The sequence below is a fragment of the Trachymyrmex cornetzi genome, unplaced genomic scaffold, assembly GCF_001594075.2.
Source record: "Trachymyrmex cornetzi isolate Tcor2-1 unplaced genomic scaffold, Tcor1.1 scaffold385, whole genome shotgun sequence".
Classification (NCBI taxonomy): domain Eukaryota; kingdom Metazoa; phylum Arthropoda; class Insecta; order Hymenoptera; family Formicidae; genus Trachymyrmex; species Trachymyrmex cornetzi.
In genome coordinates, this window is record NW_017298586.1 from 140,629 (window position 1) to 156,358 (window position 15,730).

Sequence of the window (15,730 nt, forward strand, 5' to 3'; positions counted from 1 at the left end):
CAGAGCGACACTTTTTTCTGCCAGATTCTTCCGTTTCATGCAAAAACGCGTCGAATGAGCCTAATTTTATCGAAATCGGAGGTGAGGGAGGTATTCTGAATAATTACCAAAATATTTTCGCATTTTTTCAAATTTACTTTTTTCCTCTTCAAAACTTATTTCATTTTCTTTAGATATCATAAAGCGTATAATGGCTCTGCTTTTAGCGGACTCAATAGTTGAATGAGCGCTTGCTGTTGTATTCTTTTAGATCATTCAATCAGCATTGTAGATCTGGAAGAATACATCAATAGCAGCGAGTGCTCATTCAATTGTTGAATCCACTGAACGCAGCCACTGTATCCTTTATCCTTATTTAACCTAACGTTCGATGAACAAGAATAGTGATATATCACGCGTTTTACACAGAACGTAACCTTTAAGTGCAGAAAGTGCAACATAGTGCAGCTATAACAAGAGAGGCCTATCTTTAGCTGAACTGCTTGAATTTTGTGCGCTGTTTGGCGAGAGAGTGAGATGAAAAAGTTTTAGTGCAATTGAGTGCAACGACAAACACGTTTATCGTAAATTGTTGTGTGTCAAGTTTCAACATGAAACGTGTACATTCATTGACGGCATGTGAATGTGAACCAGTAAAGAAACGAAAAAGGAAAAGAGAAATAAACGTAGGCCATGACATCACTCTCGTCTCGTGATATCTTTCGATCGTAAAATTATTTATACTGTTTTTTTAAATTCTAGACAAACAAGTATGTATCTTGTGATCCAGCATCAATACCAGCGGAAATCGATGTGCAATCTAATGATAAAGGTTCCTACACAAAGATACAATCTGCTCTTACGTCGAGTTCGGATGATGAAGATAGCATAAAGATGATGCAAAGGAAAAAAAGAAGGAAGCAGTTCAAAAGGTTAAATAAAATTATTCCGAGAGAGATAGCCAATGATTATAGGTTAAGGAAATATTACTTCAAACGATTTGGTCTCTTCAGCAGATATGAAGATGGAATTAAGTTAGATCGAGGTATGTATATGTATCTCTTTGTATGTTTTTTAAAATGATAGATTTATTTATATATATAATATATATTTTATATATATATATATATAATATATAAAATGATAATCTATTTTTTTAGAGAGTTGGTTTTCTGTAACACCAGAGGAAATAGCAAAGGATATAGCAGAAAGATGTAGATGCGATACAATTATTGATGCATTTTGTGGCGCAGGCAGCAATGCCATTCAATTTGCATTTACATGTGAAAGAGGTATATTTATCTATATAAAACTTTATCTATGTTAGACAAAAATATATTTACTGATTATATTTTACAGTAATTGCCATAGACATCGATCCTAATAAAATTAAGATCGCTCGGCATAATGCAGGAATTTATGGCGTAGACGATAGGATAGAATTTATTACTGGAGATTTCCTGCAATTAGCACCACAGTTGGTTGCAGATGTCGTGTTTTTGAGTCCGCCATGGGGCGGTCCTGATTATATAAAGAGAAAAGTATTTGATCTCGAAAGTATTATGCCTCCCATTGGCGGAAAAAGTATATTTGAAGCAGCAAGAAGAATCACTCAACATGTGGCCTATTATCTTCCTAGAAATTCAGATCCTCTGGAGGTAAACAATATGTTTGCAATAATGTAATAATTAAATAATTTAATTGAAATTTTACCATATTAACTTAATATTTGTGTGTCTAAAAACAGATGTATATAATTACAGATTATAATGTTAACTGAAAGATATGACAAAGTGGAAATTCAACAAAACATGTTCAATGGGAAGTTTACTGCTTGTACAGCTTACTATGGTGAATTGGCCAGGACGTAATTTAAGTGATGAAATAAGAAATATTTTAGTTCACATTTTTTCAATTACTTCGATTCGCTTATCAGAACCAAAATCGTGATTTCTTTTCAGTTAAAGTATTTTAACTCGACTTTGTGAGAACTGGAAATGTACTATATACTTGGAAGGATAATGTAATTTATATTTTACAACTTCCAAATTTTATTAACTTACATTTTTTATGTACGTTCTTCCATATATACAATTTTAATTTTAATAAATATATCTCTAAGAAAGTATGATATATTTAAAATTTTTTATTACTTAAGATTTCACGAAATTTTTTAATGAAACAGTGTGAAAATTACATAATTTTTATTTGTAATGGAAAAATGTATTTACAATGTTCATGTGAAATGAAACAAAAAAAACCGAATATGGCAAAATAAAGTTTTTGAAATAGGAAAATAATGGATCTGAAATAATTTTAATATACCATACATTATCAAATAAAAAATAAGCAAGTTGTAATTTGATTAATAAGAATAATTAAAAATGGAAATCGTAAAAAATAGTAAAAAATTTTCGAAATTCTGTAACACAATTTATTTTTAATTTAATTTTTAAAAAATTATAGTTATTAAAAACATTTTCGAATTTAAATCAGAATTAATTCTATAATATACGTTTCCACACATCAGAAAAAAATTAGTAACACTGATTAGTTTTTTTTTTATTTGTTTGTTATAATGTGTAATATTGTGTCACTTGCTTAATTGGAGGACATTTCATTCGGCATTAATTACTATTTTATATATTGTAAATTTCACGAATCAATATCGATATTTGTCACATTTGTTTCTTCAATATCACTAGTTGCCATGTTTGTCTCTTCAATATCGATTGTTCTAATACTTCTTTCTTCAGGTTCTGCAGGTATCGTTATACCACCAGTGTCTATATTTTCTTCTTCTTCTCTAGGAATTTTTAAGAAGCAATGCATTGTCTCGTCATCCTCTTGCTCAATAGAATCATTTTTGTTTAAACTTTCTCTTGTTGATAATGAACCTTGAAGATGTTTCGATGGTATTTGTATCGTGATGGTTTGGGAAGTGCCATCAGCAGATGTTGAGGAAGACATCAAATTAGCTTCTAATGTATCTCCATCTTTCGAAAAGGCACCTAAACAGCTATAAACTAATTGCGCTGCCGCAATGTTACCGGGAAAGACTTCGACATTCTCGCTATCTGCATGTAAAAAAAGCAATAAAGAAGTTTAAATAAAGATATCTACTAAATAAGAATTGCAAGCAGTTCAACAAATTTTAATGTTACCTTTTTTCTGCACATTAGATTTTATTAAACCTTTTTCATGGTCACCTAAGTGCTGGATGTAACTTTCATTTTTCACCGTTTTAAAAGGACACAGATCGCATGTAAATAAGCCAGACAGCAAAGGATGCCTCGATTTTAAATGATTTTTATAACTGCTGCTCTGTATCGCGCTATATGAGCAATGTGGACATTTATACGGTCGAAATCCTGTGGTAAGAAATTTAGTTACTCTATAATAATTAATTTTGGATATAATATAACTCACCTGTGTGTTGCATAATATGCCGTCGTAAGGTATTGTGATCTCCAGTTTTGTAATCGCAAATCTCGCAACTGAAAGGTTTATCTCCTGTATGTTGACGCAAATGCATTTGTAACATTGCCTTTCTGGCACTAGCATGACCGCAAACGTTACATACATATGGACGTAACTTGGAATGAACAGCTTGAATGTGATTCTTTAAACATTTTGAATTCGCATACGTTTTACCGCACATGTCACATGTCTTAGAAGTATACCATCGAGTTACTTCTAATGTTTTGCGATCTAAATGCATTATGCGATGATTACGTAACTGGCTAGCTTGTTTGAAACATTTCTCGCAATCGGGACATTTGTAATCACGAGTGTCACTGTGTACCCTCATGTGCGTCAAGAGTTTTACCATGGTAGCACTTTTGTAGACTTTACAAATTTTGCAGGTAAACAAGCCTATGTCTACATAAAAGAGAGTACATAAAAATGTGAATTTTTTAACTTTTTCTTATATTATTTATCTTATATTTACAAACCAATTTGGTGCTTCTTCCATAAATGCAAGTTACATTGGCGCCACTTCGTAAACTTCATATCTCGACATATGGTGCATTTAAATGTTGTTGCAGTTTCAGATTCTGTATGGTAAAGAATATGTTGCTGCATAATTTCTTCCGAGGCGAATTTGTATTGACAGCCCTGATAAGAACACCTTGCAAAAATTGCATGTTTAAACATAACAAATAAAAGATTTCTTCTACATAATACATATTTTTTGGAAAATTACATACTTGACATTTCTTTCTGCTGACTCTATCATTTTCCTATTACGCATATATTCTAAATTTAAGGTCTTCGAAATTTTTACTGGATCTTTTTCCGCTTCAATGTTTTCGATATGTTGAGCCTCATGTTCAGTTACCAAGCCAGGATTCGTTAGGTCTGTCAAATTTTCTTTTCCAGCCTCATCACTCGCAATGTCTGTTAATTGATGATCCTAGAAGAAATTTCTATCATATCGTCCAGATAAAAGTAGCCTACCTTTCAAAAATTAAAATTTAAGATGATTACATTAATCATGTGTTCTTTACAGTCCTCAAAAGAATGGAAGCAGTTGGAACACTCCGCACACATATAAACTATTTTTACTTCATCCATTTTAGATTCTTCCTTTGGCTATATATAATAATAAAAGTAAGCCAATTTTTATATTGCATTATAAGCTTCTGCTAAGCAAAATACAGTTACTTTTGATTAAAATTGTGTGAACTACAGTTGGCGTCTAGAGATCTACTTACTGTAATATCTATAGTAGAATTTAAATGTAGTTTCTGAATGTGATCTAATAATTGCGTCTTGTCCTGAGACAGGTAAGTACACATCTTGCATTTAAAAGCAGTCACAATTTCTAAGAAATCATCGACGTTAACATTGTTATCTTGCCCAACGAGATCTTTCACTGCTTCCTCTGTAGCGACTTCGTATTGCTCCTCAGATTGTCTGTATGGATTTTCGATTACTATATTCTCATTCTTGATATAATCATTTTCGTTATTTTCCATATTCTTTGACATCAAGAATGCCTTTTCGTTGTAACTCGTTTGTTCTACAGATTGTAGGTTGGTACCCACCTCTTCAATCACTCCATTTTTAATTGCATATACCTGTCCATTCAAACACACTAATGAAATCGGTTCTTCTCCATTGTCCAATTCACTTCCCTTAGCAATATCAACTGTAGTTTGTTCTTCACTCACTGCCGAATTCTTCATAATGTCTGTCGGTGATGGTGCAAGTTTATAAATATATCTTGTACCATTTATGTCATAGCTTAAGTAGGATATGTCATTCATTTCTTCACTCATTGCTGATGAAGAATCATAGAATAATCTGATTGAGTGTCAACACAAACGTTCCAAGATGTTTACACAATTAACTTAACTAGAATGTTACTCGCAACACAATTTCCATCCATGAATCACTTTAGCTAAAATCTGTCATAATATCCTTTTTTCTTGTTTAAAAAAAAAATTCCAATTTTATGTTACATCTTATATAAACTCTGTTATATAAACAGATTAATATTATGATCCAATTTGTTTAAACAGTCCTTATCGAGACGATGAGTGCGATAAATTACACGGATTGGTTTCAATATTCGCTAATTATATCCATCGCGAAATACGCGTAAACATCCAAATGTATGTACATATATGTGCATGCAACATCAGTACGGAACGATGAGGTTATCTCTACGAACTTTAGACATTATTCGAGACACGCCTCCGTCTCCGCGGAGACAAATCGGGCACCACTCGCGATGAAGTTAAAGCGAGGAGAACGAGGAGATGCATTCGCGAAGAAATTTGAATTCTGTTCGAATTCAAAATCGTGTCTCACTTAACACCTCGTACACGGCGTCTGGTTCGAGATTTCCGGCTACGGTGATTATGCTAGCGCGCGGGAACTGCGGGAAGTGACAAGAAAATCACCGGTGAGGTAACACGCAAAAACGCGGATTTAGTGGCGAGAGTCTCTCTCGTTCTGCCTGGAGCGGAAGTTGTCTTGCATCACTTTACATATGATAGGGATAAGCAGGGGGCCATAGGTCTGTTCTTTTCAGTTAAAGTTCTTGTTCTTGCATGGTTCATCTTTCTTTCTTTTCTCTTCACGTTAGAGAAATAAAAAGGAAAAGTGAACCTTGCAAGTTTAGCTAAAAAGAAAGCCTAATGTGAACACATAAGCGTATTCAGGGTGCTTCTTTAATATTTGACAATTTGCAATCACAGATCTGCCATGGGTACGTAAAAAAAAACTATAGTTTATGTGACGTGAACTATAGATTTTCAGTACTGACAGTAAATTTGGAACACGTATGATAACATTTTGGAACGCACTCCATATCCTCGATTGTGGAATGTGCCGAATTTCGAGGTAGAATTATGGTAAAATTAAACATACATATATTAATTAACAGCTTAAGTCTATTTGATAACATTATGATATTTGTATATATTGTACATTTGGAGTAGTTTATACAATTTAATAACAATTTTCTATATGCGTATATTATATGTATAATTACAGAGATACTACACAATTATAATTATAATTTCTCAGAATAAAAAAAATATAAAACTGATATATTTTAAGGACTTGCTGTATTTTGTCTAGGATGTTTGGGAGTTCTCTCTGCATTTTGTCTAGCAATTTCAGGAAAGAATTGCGAGTTATATTTTTGTTTTATAGCAGGTTTAGGAGTTTCTGGTGCTACAACAGGCATTGGTTCACCCCTCACTTTGGCCAACAGTGCTTCAGTTCTTAGCTTTTCACTTTGTTCTCTGAGTAATCTCTCTGCTCTTAATTTTTCTATATTTGTACTACTCTGACTTCTATCCTCTTTCTTTTCTGAATGTTTATGTTTTTTCTTCTTATGTTTTTTATCTTTATATCTTTTGTGTATACTGTCCCTTTCATCATTCGAATGAGAACTATCAGAATCACAATGCTTTCTTTTAATGCTCTCTGTTTTTACTTTTGAATGATCTTCAGATTTAGAATCCATAATCTTGAGATACTTCTTTATATCAATCATTGGATCGTTTAAGATTTTCTTCTTTATTTCTATCTCTACGTCTTTCTCTGTATCCGTTAATCTCTTTGGTAATTCTTCGTACCAATTTTTTTTCCCCGTTGCTTCGTTGGTATCTTGTCCCAGATACGTCAAATATCCAATCTGTTTTTCATATTTCTCTTTCTCTTCCTTCTTTTCCTTCTCATGTTCTGCATTAGGTCTACTGTAATCAATTTTTCCATCTTCAAGCTCAGCAAAAAAGTTGACATGTTCTAACTTCTTGCTAGTAGAACCTTCAGTTGTTGACCGACCATCGTACGTGGATCTTGCTCGGTGTCTTAACAAATCTACTCTTGCTTCTGTTTCCTAATGAAAGATAAAAGAACTTTGTAAAAATTAAGTCTATACCCCCTAAAAACATCAAAAAATAATTTTTGATAGTAAAATACGAGATCTACGTAATCAAAACTTTCGAAAACAATTTATCACGTACTGCTTTCTGAATTCGTTCTTTCTTAATCCTCTCTTCTTCTGCAGCTTTCGCTTCGTCTCTCCGTACACGAGCGATATTCTCCTTCGTTCGTACATGCCACCTGAAAATGAACACAAAACAATCAGTTTCAAGATATATACAAATTGAATGCATCTGTCTTACCTTTTCTTCGGTAAAATATTCATTGTCAGCGAATCTCTCAATATAACAAAATCAGATTGTCAGGCTAATTGCTTAATGCTCCAATTGCTCTTCGGATGATCCAATAGAGGATTTAACGAATGTAAACAGACTTTCACAAATGCATTAAACCAAGGCTGCGTTCGAAAACATCATCCGGGTTTCTCCGTGTATCATCTTATCCTTGTTTAACACTGAGTGAACAACAAAGATAATACGATACGCGGGAGCACTCGGGTGATGTTTCCGAACGCAGCCCAAGATCTGCGACAAGATCTCCCTGCGATTTTCTGATTGGATACAATTTCTGGACATGTAGATCAGATTTTATCTCTTGCAGTTGGCAGCTCGTATTGCGATTTGCGCCGAACACATCAGACACATTTGCTGTAATCGGAATCGAGCACACTGTGCGCGAAGAATTTTTTTATTTACATTTCTGTTAAAGAGTAAGTGTATATGCGTTTTTATATTTCTTGTTCGTGACATAATTTGTGTTTTCATTGAAATTTGCCACGAAAAGTGCTACTATTTGATTCCTGCATATGATGTATGTGTTTACTTTGATCTAACCGGCATAATAGAAGATACTATTCATGTTTAATTAAACATGAACAGTCAAAGAAAGTTAAAATTATTTACCATTGTGTACAGAAAATTGAGAAAATTGTGTAGTTTAAAATACGAAACGGAGAAAGTATAAAAGGTGTTATAACCTCAAAGTAAGGTTGAAGGCACTCATTGCTCATCAATCAAGTAGAAACCACTAAAAAAAAAAACGATATTATTCATGTATAAAAATTGATATTTTAATATATTTCTGAAGGATTGTGTTACAAATACTTTATTTTTATGAATAACAAAATAACATATATGTATTTAACATTTTTTAAATAGATTACAGATTTTACATCATGGCTGCGACAATGCCAATAAATCCCAAGCCATTCCTAAACGGTTTGACAGGAAAACCGGTCATGGTGAAGTTAAAATGGGGCCACGAATATAAAGGTTACCTCGTCTCAGTTGACGGATACATGAATTTGCAGCTTGCAAATACTGAAGAACACATAGAGGGCAATTGTACTGGAAACCTCGGAGAAGTGCTAATCAGGTGTAATAATGTTATGTACATAAGAGGGGTAGAAGAATCAGATGAAGAAGGCGAGATGAAGGACTGAAGTGATGAAAATCTAAAACTTTAATTTTTATTATAACCCCTTGTATTATTAAGAACTAATTTAATTCAACTAATAAAATAAAATCATTTTATTTCTTATGAAGTTGTATACATGTGTGTAAGCGCAAGTAGTATTACGAACCTGTTTTAACATGATTTTGGTACATTGGTTACAATAGGCTTTGGTCTTGACTTAAACAAGAGTTTCTTTCTCACAATAGCTTTCACAAGGTACTCTGTTTTTGTTGAAGTTTCATCCATTGTCTCATTTCTCATATCATGATGTTTCTCCAATACAAGCAGTGGCTTATCAAGTGTTACCTCTTTTCCATATAACACATGAATTCCGATAATTAATATAGGTACTCCAGTTTTCGTGAAGTGAAGATCGCCGATTAATTGATCGCCTGGATTATCGATCATTTCGAATTTTAAATCGCCTTGGAGATCTATAATAGCCCAAGTTTCTATGTTTCCGTCTCTAAAAAAAAAACCAATAAAATTTATTTGATATTCAAAAAAAGTTTATTCAATTTTTATAATAAATAAAATATTACTGATGTAAAAGGAATAGTTTACCTTTTGATCGGCACGATCATCTTTGTTAGGTTAAGCACTAAAATGGCGCCAAAAATTACGTTCGTAAATTTAAGGTCTGTTTTCTGTGGCTGAACTAGGTCCGATTCACGCTCGCACGCTTAAAAATCATTTCATCCTTGTTTGTCAAATGTTAAACGAAGACAAACGATGCTCATGAGCGTGACAGCATGAATCGGACCATGATCTTAGTGTACACTTTTAGAACTTAAAGTGAGATAGGATATATGTTTGATATTTGTCGAAAGCGAGAAAGAATTCTAGTACAGGAACAGAATACAGACTCTTCATGGAGTGGAACATAAGTATTCCCTAGGAGCTAGTGAGAAGTTGCATTGGAAATCAGTAAGTTCTAGGGCGCGGAGAGACTGTGAGATTGCCTTCGACATTTTTATGCATTTGAAAATCCAATGTGAACGAAAACGTTGCAATTTTTCTTAAATATACATATTCTTTTCCAGTTGTATTATTTTTCTGTATATTTTTGTATTTGTTACAAATCTATGAAAAAATATGATTGTATAATTATAATTATGACAATTATAAATAATGATTTTGTTGATTTGATTTTTTCAATGTAATGATATAATAAATATATGTATATTATTATCCATACAAAACTAAATTATAAATGCCAAAATCTAAAATAAAATTTCTAATAAATAATTTTGAATAATTTTATCGAATTTGTAAAATTGGTATTATAATCGCAAATTAATTATAATTAAAAGAAAGAGACTTTACAGAATATTAAATTGCACTTGTAAAAAATTTGTGAAAATACTTGACGGATACAAGGATAAACATAATATAAATAGGAAAATTTAATCATATAAATAGATTGTACTTCAATTTGATATCACGCATATTTGTATTTCTATTTTATTTTCATTCTCTTCTCTTCACACTGAAGTAATTAAGTACATTGGACGTAAATCACAGCACATCTCCGTTTGAATAAACATTCATACATCGTCTGTAAATAGCTTGTACACGTAAAAGTACAAATAAATGTTCGTAGGTGCGCTTGTTAATCGAGAATTACTGTCGACGTGACACTATCATGTAATCCTTCCCGAGATTCGTATAGTTAATAATAAAATTTGTGCCTGCGATCACATATATATAGCATTTTACAGATACACTTATTGTTTGCATTTTGTGCACATATCTTAAATTAAATTTGCCAATTTCGCGCGATTTCAAACGTGGAAATGATACAACATCGATACAAAAAATATAAATCTCGAAGGATCATATTCATAGTCGTGATTCAACTTGAGATCTGATTTGAGCTAGGTTTGAATCAGTCTTTCATTTGAAAAACGCTTTTCAAACCACGATTTAATAAATCTGATTGGTTCAATCTTTAGTTCAAACCTAGCTCGCCTGAAATGAGAATCAATCGTGGATCGATCTACGACTATGTGAATATGGATCGAAACGATTTATGACATGAGAAATGAGACTTGTCGCAGGAGGCGATTTGTACGAAATGAGATTCGGTGTTCCTTTACGCGATCTGACGAGATAAAGTCGATATCAGAGTTTGTTCATTATCGTGAATATTTCACAAACAAGTCCTCTCTCCTTACTTCTTAACATTTACATTCAGGGTCCAGGAGCGAGCTTTGTACGTGTATACAGATGTACAGTAATCTTATACATAGCCAGAGCTTTGATTATCTATTCTATGTGATTAATCGAGAATTAGGCGATAAGTTTGGGAAAGATGCGCTAAGGCAATATCGCTCGCAAAATTTTGCGTGCTTACATCCGTTTGCGAAAAATGTATATGTGCATGTACAATAAGTACATATGAATATATTTATATGTACAAAAATCTATTATATATACATATAATAATCTCCTAGGAATAGTACAAAATATTTGAGGAAGATAACTGCGCGGTGACGATTAGAAATAGGAAAGTGATACTTTCGTTCATGTTATTCTAGATTTTATTATGCCTCTTTTATTCGCGCTACACTCTAGAAACCTTTAACTCTTCATACGAAACGTCTATTCTTAGATGAGAAGTAAGAAACTTATTAAGGAGAAGATGGAAAGGTTCTACGTGTAATTGTGCTTTTTATGGTTCGTTTCCTGTTCGTAAAAAGCGTTGGCCTCTAACATTAGTAGCATATATACCTTATTTGTAAATTTTCTAATTCCGGATCATATATTATCTAAATTTAAGAGAAATAGAATATTAATATATTTTTCCTATTGATGGTATTAAAAAAATGCATAATTCTTAAATAATATATCATTACGTAAAGATTTTTTTTAATAAAAAATTTATAAGAATGCTATTTTTTTTAGGACAATTTAATCTTAATAAACATATTTTAATTTGTTCCGATGAAAGATTAAAGAGTTACAAATTTAGTTGAAATCTTTATGAAACAGATTATCATAGAGATTTCGATGCGTTAATTCAAAATACAAATCATAGATCATGAATATATTGAGCCCTAATTTTTTTCTTTTTAAATTGTTAAGGTATGAGAAAAGGCTGGTTATGGATTCAACGAACTACTTTAGCGGACGGATAGATTTTATGAAAGCGAGAAGAAGTTCCCATAAATGTGAGAGATCTATATATCAATTCTTTTATTACGATACTTTCGTGAAAATCACCTAGAAAAGCATAATAGTAACAATAGCATTATTTATGCTACCTCTTTTAAAAGCTAGTAATAACAGTAGTTAGCTAAATAGTAATGTACGTGCTTTTTATTTCTTTCTGGTCATATATATCGATGAATCTCTATAATATAGAGTTTGATTATTCAAGAATTAGAAATTTTTGAAGATAAAGTTTTGAAAGAATGTTTAAATATTTTTTGTAAAATGCATTAATATCATGAGGTAACGAGAATGAACGAATGAATTATATAATCTTCTATAATATATATCTCCAGATCACTAACATGTTCCATTTGGATGGAGTTTTCTCTATATCAGTGTAGAATTTAAATGACTAATGAGAGGAAGAATAATGATATTGGTGATAAGGATGAGATTATTGGTATTATGTTTATGATAGTGTGGTAGTTATGGCATGCAAAATTTCGTTGATTTTGTGAAAACTTATGTACACAATAACGGCTACATCGATGTATATCATAATATCACTTCGCGAACAATCAACAGCATTATTTTAAAAGATTATGCAAAATGACTTAGTAATTCATTAATAACTTTACACGTCAATTCGTCCCGATAATTGAAAACTATTATTTATAATGATTATATTCACAATTTAAAAAATGATTGTTTTCAATTATTGGAACGAATGTTTTTAATATTTACAAGATGAAAATTTTGCGTTCGCTTAATATATAAAATATACGTATGAGAAGTTTTAATGTATAAATCATACAATTGCAATATTAAAAAATGCAATTAAAATACGTGGTTTTATCTTACATAACAACTTATAGTTTTTTACGATTGGTAGTTACGTTCGCAATTTTTTAATGTTGTACAATTCTTATAATACACATTTGCTTTATGTACACAATTTAATTATTGTATATACATAATTATATAAACATAATTTACTTTTAATTCGCCTTAACACTTTAACGTTTCGTAGGATCTTTTCACAATTTTTCGCGAGGTATGTTACATCGTAATGACATAACAATTACTTGTCAATTAATTTCTAAACTATTATTTGTGAATTCGATTGAATATACTAATGCGCACTGGTGCACGTGAATACATTTATGTACAGAATAAAAATATATGCATAATCAACAGGGACTCGGACCGAAATTACATTATGGATACATTAAAATTTCGGTTGGTTACGATTATGGTCCGAAGATACCTAACTTTCAATTTCGGTGTCGGTTTCAGTTCTTTTAGTGATAACGTTGCCGTTATGGTATATAATTACCAAAAACCGAAATCTAAAGGATCGAAATCCAAACGAACCGGATAACCGTTACCGTAAAAAAACTGGAATCAAAAGTTGGATTTAGCCTAGGATCCGTTATCCAGAATTTTTTCCGTCCGAGTTCCTAATAATCGCAAATACATAATCAAATAAATCAGTGAGATGCTTAATGTAGATTTCAAATATATATTTAATATATTAAACAATTTATGATAAAGTTTGTTGAGTGCAAACGCAAAGAAAAATAAATATATTATATGTGTATATTATTTGTAGAGCTCGAATCAAAATTCTGGGATCGCGTCAATCGTAGCTAGCTGTCTCTAATGCACCTCCTCATCACGTCTTATAAGTTAGTGGAACAAAGTGAGTAGAATCAATTTTAATTAACATTTTTATTTGTTGCTCATATGTTGCTAAAAAGTTGCCAAAGAAAAACATTTTTTGCTCTGCCAGTTTTTTTTTTAAATGATGTTCCGCTAAAGGAAGATTAAGTTAGCGGAACAATATACATATAACAAAGCCAATCTACTTCAAAATAACGTAGGGATTTATTGCTGATTTGTTGCTGTCGAAATATACTAGTTTTGAATCCATTACCTACAAAATAAGTGTAAATAACAATGAAAAACCTCAGCGTGCTGGCGGAACAAGAGTAAAGCATTAGTAAAAAATTTATTGCTCGTTTAAAGTTTTACTCTATATATTGTACAGGATAATCTTTTGTAACTTTCTGCATACGAGAGATTTTCATCTATTAATCTCCCCCACCCTGGAATTCTGTAAGCAACAAATTCGTAACTTGCATATTTCGAGAACAACAAATTCAGACATCTCACAAGTAACCCTACCCAAGTGTCATTCACCGATTTTTCTGAAACTTGGCACGGTATTAAAACATCGAAAAATATTTGACACGTATTTTTTTATATCGGCCCGTTTTGCATTTTAAGGGTAGAAAACACCCTTTTTCAATTAAGGGGGATGAAATCAATATCTCAGAAAGTACTTATTAAATTTTCATGAAACTTGTTACTCGGGGGTTTTAGAGGTCGCTGATTACGAAAATGATGTCAGATTTTCAAAATTCAAAATGGCGGATCCAATATGGCGGACGAAAAAACTAAAAATCAATGGAATTTTCATGAAACTTGTTACTCGGGGGTTTTAGAGGTCGCTCATTACGAAAATGATATCAGATTTTCAAAATTTAAAATGGCGGATCCAATATGGCGGACGAAACATTAAAAATCAATCGAATTGTATCCAGTAAAATAATTAAATTCGTGACTCAAAACACATAGCGATAAGCGAAGAAATGTTGGAAGAATCTCGTTTAAGGAGGGTCGATATCGTAATATCAGTTCATCGAAAAATATTTTTTATATTGCGTTTATGATATAAAATATCACTTTTAACGATAAAGGGGATGAAGGGGAAAAGGTATCTTTTTCCTGAAAAAAAATTTGAACTCGGCAAAATTCATTCTATTAATACTTGTTATTTACTACTGAAATTTTCTTCATAAAAAATATTTAAACATTTTTAATAATTAACGAATTTCAATGAATGTTTGCTTAATTTCATAAGAATTTGATTCTCTACAACTTCTCTGAATAAACTTTCCTAAATTTAGTTTGTAACTTTTAATTATTAAACATATCATGAAAAAAAAACAGTAATGTTTTTTAAACAAATCCCTATTTTTAACATTTGACATTAAAATTCGAAGTTTTTTTCAGACAAGTTGTGAATAATTATTTTCTTAAGAATGTAATCCCTCGTTCATAAAACTCCGGTAATTATTAAAAATTGTTTAATATTATTTATGAAGAAAATTTCAGTAGAAAATAACAGGAATTAATTAAACGAATGTTTCTGGTTTTACATTTTTTTTTGGGAAAAAGGGGTCTTTCTCCTTTCAGCAATATCGTTAAAAATGATATTTAAATGCACAAATGCATTATAAAAAATATTTGTCGATGAACTGATTTTAAGGTATCAACCCTCCTTAATACGTTTCAAACAAATTGGATTGTTTTTTAATTTTTTCGTCTGCCATACTGGATTTGCTATTTTGAATTTTCAAACTCTGACATCATTTTCGTAATCAGCGACCTCGATAACTCCTGAGAACCAATTTCAAGTAAATTCGATTGATTTTTAATGTTTCGTCCGCCATATTGGATCCGCCATTTTGAATTTTGAAAATCTGACATCATTTTCGTAATCAGCGACCTCTAAAACCTCCGAGTAACAAGTTTCATGAAAATTCCATTGATTTTTAGTTTTTTCGTCCGCCATATTGGATCCGCCATTTTGAATTTTGAAAATCTGACATCATTTTCGTAATCAGCGACCTCGAAAACCTCCGAGTAACAAGTTTCATGAAAATTT

At 31.7% G+C, this 15,730-nt stretch overlaps 5 protein-coding genes across 7 annotated transcripts in view; 2 read left to right on the plus strand and 3 right to left on the minus strand.

The window, feature by feature from the left end:
* Tgs1 (Trimethylguanosine synthase 1) overlaps window positions 1-1,971 on the plus strand; it is a 7,663-nt gene extending 5,692 nt beyond the window's left edge. For 2 of the 3 annotated variants that reach the window (XM_018511725.1, XM_018511727.1), the window contains exons 6-9: window positions 742-1,024; window positions 1,140-1,271; window positions 1,339-1,637; window positions 1,743-1,971. In XM_018511725.1, the coding sequence (XP_018367227.1) occupies window positions 742-1,024; window positions 1,140-1,271; window positions 1,339-1,637; window positions 1,743-1,850 (822 nt within the window). In that variant the 3' untranslated portion in view covers window positions 1,851-1,971. The remainder of the gene's footprint in view (window positions 1-741; window positions 1,025-1,139; window positions 1,272-1,338; window positions 1,638-1,742) is intronic. The other variant, XM_018511726.1, reaches the window with a different exon arrangement.
* Window positions 1,972-2,550: 579 nt separating this feature from the next.
* Window positions 2,551-5,387, minus strand: LOC108763816 (zinc finger protein 616). The gene is made up of 7 exons (XM_018511700.1): window positions 4,698-5,387; window positions 4,471-4,575; window positions 4,191-4,396; window positions 3,936-4,111; window positions 3,409-3,861; window positions 3,144-3,350; window positions 2,551-3,056 (listed from the first exon to the last, which is right to left on the minus strand). Exons 1-7 carry the CDS (start codon window positions 5,262-5,264, stop codon window positions 2,635-2,637), a joined length of 2,136 nt encoding a protein of 711 aa, XP_018367202.1. The 5' UTR covers window positions 5,265-5,387; the 3' UTR covers window positions 2,551-2,634.
* A 1,133-nt stretch (window positions 5,388-6,520) lies between these two features.
* LOC108763811 (leukocyte receptor cluster member 1 homolog) lies at window positions 6,521-7,749 on the minus strand. The gene is made up of 3 exons (XM_018511696.1): window positions 7,629-7,749; window positions 7,467-7,566; window positions 6,521-7,339 (listed from the first exon to the last, which is right to left on the minus strand). The coding sequence occupies exons 1-3, from the start codon at window positions 7,649-7,651 to the stop codon at window positions 6,548-6,550; spliced, it is 915 nt and encodes a 304-aa protein (XP_018367198.1). The 5' UTR covers window positions 7,652-7,749; the 3' UTR covers window positions 6,521-6,547.
* A 237-nt stretch (window positions 7,750-7,986) lies between these two features.
* On the plus strand, window positions 7,987-8,925 carry SmF (small ribonucleoprotein particle protein SmF). Its single transcript, XM_018511697.1, has 2 exons — window positions 7,987-8,095; window positions 8,544-8,925. The coding sequence occupies exon 2, from the start codon at window positions 8,561-8,563 to the stop codon at window positions 8,825-8,827; it is 267 nt and encodes an 88-aa protein (XP_018367199.1). The 5' UTR covers window positions 7,987-8,095; window positions 8,544-8,560; the 3' UTR covers window positions 8,828-8,925.
* LOC108763813 (chromosome transmission fidelity protein 8 homolog) lies at window positions 8,914-9,502 on the minus strand. Its single transcript, XM_018511698.1, has 2 exons — window positions 9,406-9,502; window positions 8,914-9,307 (listed from the first exon to the last, which is right to left on the minus strand). Exons 1-2 carry the CDS (start codon window positions 9,423-9,425, stop codon window positions 8,974-8,976), a joined length of 354 nt encoding a protein of 117 aa, XP_018367200.1. The 5' UTR covers window positions 9,426-9,502; the 3' UTR covers window positions 8,914-8,973.
* Between the last annotated feature and the right edge of the window lie 6,228 nt (window positions 9,503-15,730).